The sequence below is a fragment of the Leopardus geoffroyi genome, chromosome B4 (assembly GCF_018350155.1).
Source record: "Leopardus geoffroyi isolate Oge1 chromosome B4, O.geoffroyi_Oge1_pat1.0, whole genome shotgun sequence".
Lineage (NCBI taxonomy): Eukaryota > Metazoa > Chordata > Mammalia > Carnivora > Felidae > Leopardus > Leopardus geoffroyi.
This window is the reverse complement of record NC_059341.1, coordinates 88796155-88811173: the sequence shown is the minus strand read 5'-3', so window position 1 is coordinate 88811173 and position 15019 is coordinate 88796155. Positions and strand designations below refer to the sequence as shown.

Sequence of the window (15019 nt, the reverse complement as noted above, 5' to 3'; positions counted from 1 at the left end):
TTTCCAAATGACATATCAGATAAAGGGTTAGTATCCAAAATCTATAAAGAACTTATCAAACTAAAAATCCAAAACACCAACAATCCAGTGAAGAAATGGGCAGAGGACATGAACAGACACTTTTCCAAGGAAGACATCCAGATAGCTTACAGACACATGAAACGATGTTCAACATCACTCATCATCAGAGAAATACAAATCAAAACCATAACAAGATACCACCTCACACCTGTCAGAATGGCTAAAATGAACAACAGATGTTGGCAAGGTTGAGGAGAAAAGGGAACACTTCTGCACTTCTGGTGGGAATGCAAACTGGTGCAGCCACTGTGGAAAACAGTACGGAGATTTCTCAAAAAATTAAAAATAGAGCTACCCTACAATCCAGCAATTGCATACTAGCTATTTATCCAAAGGATACAAAAATGCTGATTTGAAGGGGCACATGCACCCAATGTTTACCACAACACTATCAACAATAGTCAAAGTATGGAAAGGGCTCAAATGTCCTTTAACTGATGAATGGATAAAGAAGACGTGGTTTATATAGGGGCACATGAGTGGCTCAGTCAGTTAAGCATCTGATTTCAGCTCAGGTAATGATCTCTCTGTGAGTTCGAGCCTCTCTCAACAGCTCAGAGCCTGGAACCTGCTTCGGATTCTGTGTCTCCCTCTCTCTCTGCCCCTCCCCTGCTTGCACTCGGTCTCTCTCTCTCTCTCAAAAATAAACGTTAAAAAAAAATTTTTTTTAAAGATGTGGTATATACATACAATGAATATTACCCAGCAATCAAAAAAGAATGAAATCTTGCCATTTGCAACAACATGGATAGAACGAGAGTATATTGTACTAAGTGAAATAAGTCAGACAGAGAAAGACAAATACCATATGATTTCACTCATGTAGAATTTAAGAAACAAAAAAGAAAAATATAGGGGTAGGGAAGGAAAAATAAGATAAAAATAGAGATGAAGGAAAACCATAAGAGACTCTTAAGTATAGAACAAACTGAGGGTTGCTGGAGAGGTGTTGGATGGGGGGAATGGACTAAATGGGTGATGGGCATTAAGGAGGGCTCTTGTTGGGATGAGCACTAGGTGTTATATGTAAGTGATGAATCACTAAATTCTATTCTTGAAACCATTATTACACTACATGTTAACTCACTTGGATTTAAAAAATAAAAAAAGAAAGGTATAATAATTTTGCTGGATAGTTAATTGGTAACTAAGGTAAGAAAAGTCCTTCACCATTACTGTTCCTTGAGGCTGGACTGCCAGAGGTTGACCAACTGCCACAACTTGCTGGTGAGATTCACTTGATGGACTTATCATCATAACACTTTGGCCCTGAATGGAATATGCTAGAACACAAAGGAAAGCTTAAATAATTAAGATATACTTTTCACATTATTCAAAGTAATGTTGTATTTTAAAACATTAATTTGATTAAACTAAGTTCAACTATGACACTTATGCAGTTACCTATTATCTATATGCAAACATTTTTGAAATTCAGGAGGTATAAAAACCAATATAATTTAAGCAAAATTTTAAGTAATTTTTCTATATAACTTTTTAAAATTATAAAACTTAGGTATACTTTTTCACAAGCAAAATAGAATTAGGACACATGGAGTATTTTAACATATATTCCCAGTAAACTTTTATAGTTAAAGTTAGATGTCAAATCTCACATTTTCAGTCTGAAAACTAAATACCATCTTGAAATATATTTCTATTACATGTAACAAACCTGAGTGTTTTCAAAGTATTCAACAAGAAAAAAAAACATCTGAACGTTAAAAGCAGCATTATTGTTCTACTAGTTCGTTGAAAAAAATAAAAACAAAAACAAACAAAAAAACACCACTACTTTTTTTTTTTTAAGTTTATTTATTTATTTTAAGTAATCTCTAGACCCAATGTGGGGCTCAAACTCATGACCTCGAGATCAAGAGTTGCACATTTCACTGACTGAGCCAGCCAGGCACCCCAAACCACCATTTCGATAGTATGATATAGTTTACAACAGACTTCTAGATTTATTTTCTTTTTAAAATTTTTTTAATGTTTGTTTATTTTTGAGAGAGACAGACAGTCAAAGCATGAGTGGGAAAGGGGCAGAGAGAGATGGAGACACTGAATCCAAAACTGGCCCCAGGCTCTGAGCTGTCAGCTCAGATCCCAATGCTGAGCTCGAACTCACAAGCCATGAGATCACAACATGAGCCGAAATTTGATGTTTAACCATCTGAGCCACCCAGGCACCCTGGAGATTTATTTTCTTTTATCCTCACTATTATTGTTGAAAATTGGTATTATTCTCCCTGCACTCCCATTGTTTTAAAGAGATGGAAAAAATTTAAGCTCTGGGTCGCAGACCCAGAGAAGTCTGCAGACTTCTCGCAGAGGTCATAGTCAGAGAGTAAAACAGGTAGGCTTGAACTAGGAATTTCTATAATATTTTCTCTACATAATGTCACATCACTAGATGAAAAAAAACTCCGAGTAAGCTGAAGTCTTACATTTGTTGGAAAGCGTGGCTGCGGTGGTGGTATTCAGCACAGTAAGAGCATAATGGGGGGGCAGGGAACCTTTGCATATTGCAGTTATAAAGGCGTCTCTTGAAGTTACAAGGCCCAGTCTTCCACAAAGAGCAGCCATAGTCAGTTCAGCTTTTAAAATATTCTCAGTGGCAGCTTCATCTGTGCTGAAAAGATAAAGTATTGTATTTAATATGATTAATTTATGTTTAATTATACTGCAAACATGATGTGCAATTAGGTATTCAGTGGAGTTTTAAGAAAATCTATAGACAAATAACAGCAAAATATACTTAAGGAATTTTAACTAATCAACATAATATCTGAAAATCTGAATTGGGTGAAAGCAATATATAATACATATTTCATTATTAAAGAAAATGGTTAAGCACTCAAAGATTTAACTTAAAATATCAAGCATTTTAAAATCAGTAAATTCTGCCATTCTGGAAAATAAATCAAAGTTACTGATAATCATCATCACTGTAAAAGTAGTAGTAAGGCTTGAAGTGAAAAAAAAAATTCTGTAATTTTAGGATTGGATTTTCCGTTAAAACATTATGACAACTACTCTGGTGGGGAGCAGGGCAAGAATAGGAGGAAGGGGGGAGGTGGCAGAAAAAGAATAATGTCCAAAAACTAATATTAAGAAATAAATCTTAAGACAAATTGAAGTAACAATTTTAATGTTTGTTTCTTATTAACTGTCATATGCAATATAAAAATTATAAAGACTTAATACCTGGCATCAAGAAGGAGTGAGAGAGCAGCAAGTAAACCACACCAGCAGGCATTCACCATTTCTTCCCAAACAGCTCTACTGACTTAAATGACAAAAACACACAATACTTCATGATAACATAGTATTTGACAAAATGCTATTCTAAAACCTCCCTAGTCATATGATGATACATTATATATTCCATCAACAACTCAATTATAATACTAAAATCTATAATATTTATATATTTGAATCAATGAAAACTTAAAAACCACACCAGAGTTTCAGAATTCAAAAAGTTAACTTACTGGTGTGTTTGTGTGTGTGTGTGTGTGTGTGTGTGTGTGTGTGTGTGTGTAATGTCAGTTCCTTTTCCCTTCCCCTTCATTGGGCCAATCTTTCAGCCTCTGTGATCAGCTAAGAGTGATCAGCTGGTTCAGCCAGGAGATTGGTGATACACACACACACACACACACACACACACACACACACACACACACACACACACACATTGGGAATCAAGTAAATAAAGCGAATCCCCTGAATAAACTGGGACCAAGTTTTCACTGTTGGAGAAGGTAATTACAAACATGGAAAGTTGAAAATAAACCTTGTGGTATTAAACCAGAACTGGAGAAACCTCATTTACACAGACATTTTTAGACAGGCATTTTTAAAATGTAGAGAGATGTATGCTTGTGTGTGCATGTGTATGCGTGCATTTCTTTTTCAAGTAGTAAAAAGCACACTAGTGCCCATGTGTTAGCTTCCAAATACTATTCTAAACTAAAAGAAGCTAGGGCTCCTTAGATAAATAACTGAATCCTGGGCTTGGCAAGAAAAATCAAAGATGAGTTTAGAACATTTTGTTGTGTCAGATAGTAAGGTAGAGGTCAGAAAATGACAAAAGGCCATAGTGACCAGTTTGAAAGGGGTCCCACTGGCAATGTCAGGAACAATCTGAGTGTTAAGCCAAATAATGATAATCACAGATTGCAACCCTTCAATAAAATAAAATTCCATTCTGCCATTCTGGGGGGAAAAAAAAATCAAAGCAACTGATAATCATCATCACTGTAAAAGTAGTAGTAAGGCTTGAAGTGAAAAAAACATTCTGTAATTTTAGGACTGTATTTGCCATTAAAACATCAGGGCAAGAATAGCAGGAAGGGGGGAGGTGGCAGAAAAAGAATAATGTCCAATATATAAAAAATAATATAAATGAATAAATCTTAAAAAAATAAATGGGAGAGAAGGAAAGGCTCTCTTTAATATTTTAGATTAGTCTCAAAATATTTCTCCACAAAAAGTTCATAATTATTCTTACATTGAAGAAACCAGCCAGACATATTAACCAAATGATAACATTACCAATAATGAGACATGCTGACACTGTATGCTCCTGACATGTTGATACACTAAGTATAATGCAGCAACATTTCTATGGTAAAAATGAATAAATTGAATCTAATTATGAGGAAACAAAAGACAAACCCAAACTGACTGAACTACCCTTCAAAAGGGTCAAGGTCATATAAAACAAGAAAAAACTAAGGACATGTTCTAGATTAACAACAGTATAGTTCTAGTATAGCAACATGAAACTAAATTCAAGAGGTAATCCCAGAACATAAAAGACCTCATTGGGGGGCGCCTGGGGGGCTCAACTGGTTAAGCCTCCGACTCGTGGTTTTGGCTCGGGTCATAATCTCATGGTTCATGAGTTCAACTCCCGCATGAGGCTCTACGCTGACAGTGCAGAGCCTGCTTGGGATTATCTCTTTCTCTCCCTCTATCTGCCTCACTCTGGCTCACACTGTCTGTCTCTCTCTCTAAAAACAGAAAACAAAAACAAAAACAAAAACGAAAAGGAAAAGGAAGAGGAAAAGAAATAGAAAAAAAGACATCATTGGGGCAACTGGCAAAATTTGAATGAGGTCTCAAATTAGATAATACTGGGCTAATGCTAAATTTATGATGGGACTGTACTGTAGTTATATAGGAAACTGTCCTTATTTTTTAGAAAACACTGAAGTATTAAGGGGAAATTGGGCATTATGTCTGCAACTTATTCTCTAATAGTTAAAAAGGTAAAAAGTATAGTGACATATATAAATACAATTACACAAATATGGTACTGTTAACAATTGGAAAATCAGGGTGAAGGATATATGGGAACTCTAGTATCTGTGCAACTTTTCTGTAAATTTCAAATTATTTCAAAATAAAAGTTAAAAATACATCACATATACCTATTTCCTTATCCATTTGGTCTGATGTTGACTGTGATTCTTGCCGTTCTGATGACTGTGTTGGTGAAGAAGCTACTTCAGTGGTAGTCTGACATTCTGTTTCAACCTCTCCTAACTCTCCTTCAATCATACTGGTGATTCCACGTACAAGGTCTAGCAAACAGTGGAATGCCACAGACATAGCATAACCTTCTGGTATAGTTGGGGGCTCAACTTTGTCCAACATCTCTAGGCTGAAATTATGAGAAAATCAGAACACTAATTAAAAGCCACAATAATGAAAATACATGAAAGGACTTCCATAATTTGTAGTCTACAGAAATTAAGAGCAACAAACTGCAAAAGTAAATGGACATTACTGAGTTTGTGTTGTTCGGAGGAGGGCTCCCTTCTCAGTATTCTAAGAAACTGATTAGAAAAATTAAGGTCTGACCACTTCCATAACTAATTAGTTTAATAACTTACTTTTTTGCCTCTCCCCACAAGATGTGCCAATATTTTCATTAAATGTTGGCACTAGAAAAATAAAGACATGCAAAATAGTGTAAGACTAAATGGATTATAAAACCACTCAAATCTGACTAAGGTGCTTTCAAAATAAGGTGCTATCAAATCAATCCTTTAAACGGGAAGATACTTTCACACTGAGAAAGTATTACTGTGAGATATCCAGCTTAGCTATCATCTCAGATACAATATGTCAACAGAGTAAGAATAATACTCAGAGCTTCAGTATGTCAAAGTCACATTTTAGAGCAGTTTCTACCCCATAGTTAAAACAAAGCTTTCAAAAGGGAAGATAAATCTTTTGTCTTAAATCATGGCAAATAAAGAGTCATGGTTTTAAGTTCCTTAAAACTGAAATCTGTCAAGATAAATCAATGGAAAAAGAACTGGTGGTACTGGAACAACTGGATATTCATATGTAAATAAATGATGGTGGATCTACCTTGCACCATATACAAAAATTAACTCAAAATGTATGAACGACCTAAATGTAAGGGCTAAAACTAAACACTCTTAGTTGAAAACCTGGGAAAAAATCTCCACAACCTCACATTAAGTACTGACTTGTTAGATATGATGCCAAAAGCACAAGCAACAGAAGAAAAAATAAATTGAATTCGTCAAAATTAAAAAATATTGTCCTTCAAAGGATACTGTTAAGAAAATGAAAGGCAATCCACAGAATAGCAAATCATATATCTAATAGGGGACTAAAGAATATATAACACTTATAGCTAAATAATAATAAAAAATAAATAAAAACGAGCAAAGGATCTGACAAGACATTTCTCCCAAGATGATATATAAATGGCCAATAAACACATGAATAAGAAACTCAAAGTCATCAGTTTTTAGAGAAATGCAAGTTGAAATATGGTAAGATAACATTTAATATCCACTAGGATGGCTATGATCAAAAGACTATGACAATAATCAAAAGACAGTAATAAGCATTGCTCAGGATGTAGAGAAATCTGAACCCTCATATACTGTTGGTGGGAATGTAAAATGGTAGTCTCTTGGGAAAATAGTTTGGCAGTTCTTCAAAAGTTAAACATCCACAACTACATGACCCAGCAATTCTACTCCTAGGTATATATCCAAGAAAAATGAAAACATATGTCTAAGCAAAAAAGTTACACACAAATGCTTACAGCAGCATTATCTCTAAAAGCCAAAAAGTGGGAACAACACAAATGCCCATCAAATGATGGATAAACAAAATGCAGTACATCCATAAATCAGAATTATTTACCCATAAAAAGAAGTGAAATAGTGATATATCCTACAACATGGATGAACCTTCAAAACAGGCTAAGTGAAAGCCTGAACAAAAGAGTATTTATTGTATGATTACTTTTATATGAAATATCCAGAATAGGCAAATCAGTAGAGATGCAAGGTAGATTCATGGTTGCTAGGGGGTGGGGAAAGGGAGACTGAGGAATGACTGATAATGGGTAAGGGTTTCTTTCTGGGGTGATGAAAAAGTTCTGGAATTAAATGGTAGTTACTGTTGTATATAGCTTCTGAATACAATGAAACCATAAATTATACACTAAGACTAAATTTTATGGTTTGTGAATTACATCTACACATACAATTGAAATCACTAAAAATTACAATAAAAAAAGTTAATAAAAGGGGTGCCTGGGTGGCTCAGTCAGTTAAGCATCTGACTCCTGATTTTGGCTCAGGTCATGATCTCATGGTTTGATGAGTTCGAGCCCCACATCGAGCTCTGCGCTGACTTTACAGAGGCTGCTTGGGATTTTCATATTCTCTCCCTCTCTCTGTCCCTCTCTCTCTCTCCCTCCCCTCCCCCCGCCCCTCCCTGGCTTGTGCTCTCTCTGTTTCTCTCAAAATAAATAAATAAATTTGAAAAAATTATTTAAAAAAATTAAAGTTAATAAAAGAGATTTCCTCCTTAAAATCCTAAAAGTCCCTGAATCATAATCAAGACTGGAGGTAGGTAATTTATAAATAAATGCAAAACTCAAAGTAAATAGCTATCATTTGTTGTGCAATTACTCTTGGCCCGGGACTTTAAGGTATTTTTTTGGTGCATTTTGTCTTGTTTAAACTCCACACAAAACCCCTAAAAGACACAGATGATGAAACCAAGGACTATGGTGACACAGCTACCAATCAGCAGTTCTTAACCCAAGTCTGATTCTAAAGTCTATCAATTTAGCCCCTAGCATGTGCCGGCTCTGAGTATTTTAAAATTTAGGTATTCAATAAAAATATAAATACATTCTTGATCAAGAGATCTAAGCTCAAACAGCAAGGGTAAATTTTCTGGATTCAACTGTATAAAGCCACACATTAAGCCTATCAGCACTAATTGTTTTTTTCAGACAAATCTCTACTTTCAAAGAACAAATGATCTACTGTGACAATGCATCTAAAACAGATAATATAGGGGCGCCTGGGTGGCGCAGTCGGTTAAGCGTCCGACTTCAGCCAGGTCACAATCTCGCGGTCCGTGAGTTCGAGCCCCGCGTCAGGCTCTGGGCTGACGGCTCAGAGCCTGGAGCCTGTTTCCGATTCTGTGTCTCCCTCTCTCTCTGCCCCTCCCCCGTTCATGCTCTGTCTCTCGCTGTCCCAAAAATAAATAAACGTTGAAAAAAAAAATTAAAAAAAATAAAAATAAAAATAAAACAGATAATATAATCTTAAATATCCAAAACTCCAATTCCCAAATTCTATGGTAAAGACTTTAAGTGCCAGAATAGTTAGGAGAAAAAAGGTGATTTATGTTTATTTATACCACAGCCTATAACATGGCCTACACTTTCTTACCTCAATATTTCAGGGCTATTTTATTAGAATCACTACATAAATTCCAGTTTTAGATAAACTGTAACTCGTTTATTTAAATATTTTTAAATTTAGGTAAACTTGCAAAACTGTCACAAGCCCAACTTTGAAAGAAACCACAGTGTAATTAATCTGAAAGAATATGTCAACAATACTTAGGTCAAAATTACTTCTGAGGGCACCTGTGTGGCTCAGTCAGTTAAGTGTCCGACTTCAGCTCAGGTCACAATCTCATGGTTCGTGAGTTCGAGCCCCGCATCAGGCTCTGTGCTGATAGCTCAGAGCCTGGAGCCTGCTTCAGATTCTGTGTCCCCCTCTCTCTCTGCCCCTCCCCTGCTCATGCTCTGTCTCTCTCTCTCTCTCAAAAATAAATAAACATTAAAAAAATTTAAAAAAACAAAAAAACTACTTCTGTCTGTACATCACTTAAGTTTTCAAACGATTACATACTTAAAAAAGTCAATACATGAACAGAATACACAATCAAGATTTTCATTTTTACCTTCAAAGAAAATACTAAAAATAACTTTATACTCGAAATCACAGTATTTAGTAGCAGAACTAGTTAAAATCAACTCTCTTAATTGACAAGGACTAAATTATCAACAAACAATTGGCCCTGGGGCTCCCTGGTGGTTCAGCTGGTGGAGCATCTGAGGTCAGGTCATGATCTCATGGTTCATGGGTTTGAGCCCTGCGTCAGCCTCCACTCTGACAGTGCAGAGCCTGCTTGGGATTTTTTCTCTCTCTCTCTCAAGAAATAAACTTAAAAAAACTATTTCCTGTTCTTTTAAAACAAAAAGAATAAATTAAACAATTGGTTTCAGGGGCCCCTGGGTGGCTTGGTTGGATAAGCGGCCAACTCTTGGTTTCAGCTCAGATCATGATCTCACGGCTTTGTGGGCTCACGCCTGGCATCAGGCTCTGCGCTGGCACCATAGAGCCTGCTTGGGATTCTCTCTCTCCCCTGTTTCTCTGCCTCTCCCCTACTTATGCTGTCTCTCTCTCTCAAAAGAAAGAAAGAAAAAAAGAAAGAAAGAAAGAAAGAAAGAAAGAAAGAAAGAAAGAAAGAAAGAAAGAAAGAGGAAGGAAGGAAGGAAAGAAAAGAAAGAAAGAAAGAAAGAAAGAAAGAAAGAAAGAAAGATAGATTAGACCATTGGTTTCTGACTTCCATTTTATTAATAAAAAAGCAATTATTACAACTTTGCCAAGTAATTACTCTTTTGTCATTTGTTCTGATTTTTCTTCCTCAAGCACTCACTCTCTCCCTTTAGTTATGTATCTGTTCAATCTTCTATCCTCAGAGATCATTTCTGTCCCCATCTTCACCTTGGTCACTCTCTATCCCCTTAACTTGTCTTTTCTTCAGAGAATTAAACACTAGCAAGGTGATATTACATGTTTATTTGAGCCTTTATTGACTATCTCACTCACTAATACATAAGTTCCATACGGGCAGCAATTTAGTTCCATGTTGGGGTTTTTTCAACTTATAAAATGAGGTGGGGAAGTGAATGAATCAGATTACTGTCTCCTTCAGTGCTAGAAATATGATTCTTTTAAATTTGATTCTCTAGTATACTTGCACCACTAGCCTTTATAGCAAGCAAAAGCTTACATGAGACTAGGTAACATTATCTTTTAAATGATAAGAATAACAATGAATTTTAGTTAAATATTTCAGTCCTCTATGACTCCATGCTTTTACACTTTTAGGCAAAATAAAGCTGTACAGCAAAATATCATGATCGTACAATGTAGACTGACACACCATATAAATTTATCATTTAAACTAGTCAGAGAAAAGGAGGTTGGGGAAATGAGTAAAGGGGTGTGGGAGACACAGGCTTCCAGTTCTTCTAGTCACAGAATGAATAAGTTACAAGAATAAAAGGCACAGCATAAAGAATAGAGTCAATGATATTGTCACAGTGATGTAAGGAGTCAGATGGCAGCTACACTTGTGATGAACACAACATAATGCATAAACTTGTCAAATCACTGTATTATATTATACACCTGAAACTAATGTAACATGTGTACTATACTCACATTTTTTAAAAATGTTTATTTATTCTTGAAAGAGAGAGAGAGAGAGAGAGAGCGACAGTGTGAGCAGGGGAGGGAGAGAGAGAGAGGGAGACAAAAGCTGAAGCAAGCTCCAGGCTCCGAGCTGTCAGCACAGAGCCTGACACAGGGTTTGAACTCACAAACCATGAGATCATGAACTGAGCTAAAGTTGGACGTTTAACTGGCTGAGCCACCCAGGTGCCCCTATGCTCAAATTTTAATGAATGAATAAATAACCAAATAAACCAACAAACTAGTCAGAGACTCTGCTTCAAATCTTAAGTTTTGATTTACTGTCATCGGAATAGTATTTTAATTATACATACTAAGCATTCAAAATGTATGAATTAACTGCTTCACAACAGCTGCAGCATTAAACCTATGTGGTATTAACTGCTTTATCTCTGGAGCACTGTAGTTCACTTCAACCTAAGAAAAATCAACAATACACTGCCGACTATATATTTGTTAAACTGAAATAACTAATGATAATACAAATAACATATATGGTATCCATTAAACACTTCAAATTAATTAAACTAAAAGTACTGTATGTTAAACCCTAACAATGGAATTAGCTAAACAGTTAAAATAACTTTTATTACCTAGAGAATCCTGAAAGGTAAATATATCACTAGTCCATTTTATAGGTGAAGAAACTGAGATTTTTAAAATTAAAGAATTTGCTGCTGGTAAAGTCAGTATTAGAAGACCTAAGTCCAAAGGGTCTGAAATCAAGTCACATACTTAAATCAAAAAGCCATATAAAACAGCTGACTAGGTCCTCAGGTAGAAAAACCACATTTTGTTTCATAATGCTATTAACAGGTCTACAAATAGACAAAAGAAAACAAACAAAATCCAATCCTTAGTAAAAATCTCAAAATATGGCCAAAAAAATTAGTTCTAAACTGTATTAGAATTAGTAGGCTTAAATTCAAAATATAATGCAGAGAGAAACATTTTATGATAAAATATCCCCAACAACATCAATCATAAAATAAGGCTACTACTACTTACTAGGTGGCTTTTGCACTGCCTTGTACTGTTATAGTCAGAATAGGTATCCAAGTTCCTCTATATTCAAATGCTGGTAGCAAAGTAACACCTCCACCAATCCCCAACATTCCTGAGTTAGCTGGTGTTGAGACAGGGCCCCCTGAGTTATTATTTCCTATTAGATAAGGAGAAGAAAACAAAGATATCAATTTACTACTTAATTACAAATCAATGATATTAAAATATATGTTCAATTAAAAAAAAAAATTGTTCTAGGGGCACCTGGGTGGCTCAGTTAGTTGAGCATCCAACTCTTGATTTTGGTTCAGTCATGATTCCAGGGTCATGGGATCGAACCTGGAATCAGGCTCCGTGCTGAGTCTGGAGCCTACTTAAGATTCAATCTCTCTCTCTCTCTCTCTCTCTCTCTCTCTCTCTCTGCCACTCTCCCCAACTCCTGTTCCAAAAAAAATTTTTTTTAATTTGTTCTGCAGGAATGGATACTGCACAAATAAATGAAGTTTATCAATCCTGTTATGGCTATTAGAGAGTCTCTCTGTCTTCCCAGGACACCATTTCCTTTTTTATTTTTTAGAGAGAGAGAGCACGAGCAGGGAAGAGGGGCAGAGGGAGAAAGAGAGAGAATCTTAAGCCGGCTCCACACCCAGCACAGAGCTCAACACAGGCTCTCATGACCTGAGCTGAAATCAAGAGTCAGACACTTAACTGCCTGAGCACCCAGATACCCTACCATTTCCCTTTTTATAAAAAAAAAAAAGTACTAATTAGTAAAACTATTGACAAACTTTACAATATACTTTCTGTTAGACCACTTTTCACCATAGGTGAAAATAATGAATTAAAAAAACCATTAATACGATAGTAAAAAGTAGAAGATAAAGAAGGCAAAGAGAAACTAGAAGTTGTACACTGATTTCCAAACAAGCTTAAATCAAGTTCACCCATTTCGTTAAAAGAAAGACTAACAGACCTCCTAAGATGGTGAACCAGACTCTTATTTATTGATTGATTGATTATTTATTATTTTTTATTTATTTATTTATTTATTTTTAATTTTTTTTTTAAACGTTTTATTTATTTTTGAGACAGGGAGAGACAGAGCATGAACAGGGGAGGGTCAGAGAGAGGGAGACACAGAATCTGAAACAGGCTCCAGGCTGAGCTGTCAGCACAGAGCCTGACGTGGGGCTCGAACTCACGGACCGTGAGATCATGACCTGAGCCGAAGTCGGCCACTTAACCGACTGAGCCACCCAGGTGCACCCAGACTCTTTTTAAAGAGAGGCACAAAATGAAGACTCTTTTAAAATGAAGATAAACATCTAAAGTCTTATTCTTATGTGATGAGAGAAACTGAAAGTATACCAGAGAAACAAACATATTCTGGAAAGAAATAAACACAGGGCTCCTGAATGGCTCTGCCAGTTAAGTGTCCAACTCTTGATTTTGGCTCAAGTAATGACCTCACGGTTTGTGGAATCGAACCCCAAGTTGGGCTCTGGGTTGACAGCATGGAGCGTGCCTGGGATTCTCTCTCTCCCTCTCTGCCCCTCCCCTGTTGATGCACATGCTCTCTCTCTCTCTCATAATAAATAAATAAACATTAAAAAAAAAAAAGAAAGAAAGAAATACGGGTGCGTGGGTGGCTCAGTCGGTTAAGCATCCAACTCTTGGTTTTGGCTCCGGGTGTGATCTCTGGTTCATGACTTTAAGCCCCATGCTGGGTTCTGTGCTGATGATGCACAGCCTGATTCTGACTCTCTCTATCCCCCACCCCCCAAAATAAATGAATAAACTTTAAAAAAAAAAAAAAAAAACACACAATTGCCTCAATAAGACTGAATATTCCTTTTTTTTTTTTTAACTTTTTTTTATGTTTATTTTATTTTTGAGAGAGACAGAGCATGAGTGGGAGAGGGTTAGAGAGAGACACAGAATCCCAAGCAGGTTCCAGGCTCTCAACTGTCAGCACACAGCCCAATGCAGGGCTCAAACCCACAAACCATGAGATCATGACCTGAGCCAAAGTTGGGCACTTAACCAACTGAGCCACCCAGGTGCCCCGAGATTGAATATTCTTTAAGTGAAAGTCTTTACTATCAACACATTTAGGTAATTCAAACTTCTCTATTCACAAAATTTCTATGGAATACCCTCTCAGAATAGTGCATATTGTAAATCGTGGCAGAATATAAAAAACAAAATATGAATTAGCCTTTACCAGCTTGGTTTGTTGTAGCAGAATTTCCAGTAGGAGGAACAAGAAACAATGACTGGATAAAAGATCCCAGGGCATTTACAATATCACGAAAAACCTTGGTAGAATGCTGTTTCATATCATAGGACTGACAAAATGACCTGTAAAATAATTTTTAAATAAAATAAAATGTTTAATAAAATGTTTCTAGGGAAAATATTTGAATATATTAACATTTTTTAATAGCAAGTAATTTTGATTTGTCAGTCTGAATGCTATACTTAAAACTTCATCACACCTGAGTTATTTTACTAAGTTAATACAAAGGTTGAGACTGAGGTCAATGTTCCAAAAAAATTTTTCTTGGCTGTATTAACCAGTAATTTGGTCTGATGGCAATTACTACCCATGTTTTTTGCCCACTTCTCAGTTGTTTTCCACACTCATACCCCTACCCCTCTATACACATACAATACACAATTTTCTTTGTTTAGAAATCACTAACGTTTGGGAATACTTAAAAGTCTTCCTACTAGCACAAACATTAACCTATTTAACTAAATACTGCTGAGGTTCTACCTTAATAGCTGAGGCTGCACACAGAGTCTGTGTATAGATTCTACTGCAACAGCTCGTAGCCACTGTGGTTTATCTGCATCCAGAAATTTCACCAGAAGTGACAGAAATATCTCACATTCAGTTACCTAAAAAGTATAAGATTTTTTAATAATATTTCTTTAAATCTAAGATAAGAATTTATAAAATACACTCTTGTTCTTAGTTTATGGAAAAATCAATAAAATCTTCTAACTTTAAATAAATTACAATTCTTAATGGGGAGTAGCGAAAAGGAAGGGAAGAGCAGTTATATAAGGGAAAAGCT

The 15019-nt window shown here is 35.9% G+C and overlaps 1 protein-coding gene across 8 annotated transcripts in view; it reads right to left on the bottom strand.

Moving 5' to 3' along the window:
• MON2 (MON2 homolog, regulator of endosome-to-Golgi trafficking) overlaps positions 1-15019 on the bottom strand; it is a 121008-nt gene that overhangs the window by 56874 nt on the left and 49115 nt on the right. For all 8 annotated transcript variants that reach the window (XM_045464957.1, XM_045464954.1, XM_045464959.1 and 5 more), the window contains 7 exons: positions 14716-14840; positions 14161-14297; positions 11940-12093; positions 5520-5752; positions 3289-3370; positions 2529-2713; positions 1252-1364 (listed from right to left, as the gene is read on the bottom strand). In XM_045464957.1, coding sequence (XP_045320913.1) covers positions 1252-1364; positions 2529-2713; positions 3289-3370; positions 5520-5752; positions 11940-12093; positions 14161-14297; positions 14716-14840 — 1029 coding nt within the window. The remainder of the gene's footprint in view (positions 1-1251; positions 1365-2528; positions 2714-3288; positions 3371-5519; positions 5753-11939; positions 12094-14160; positions 14298-14715; positions 14841-15019) is intronic.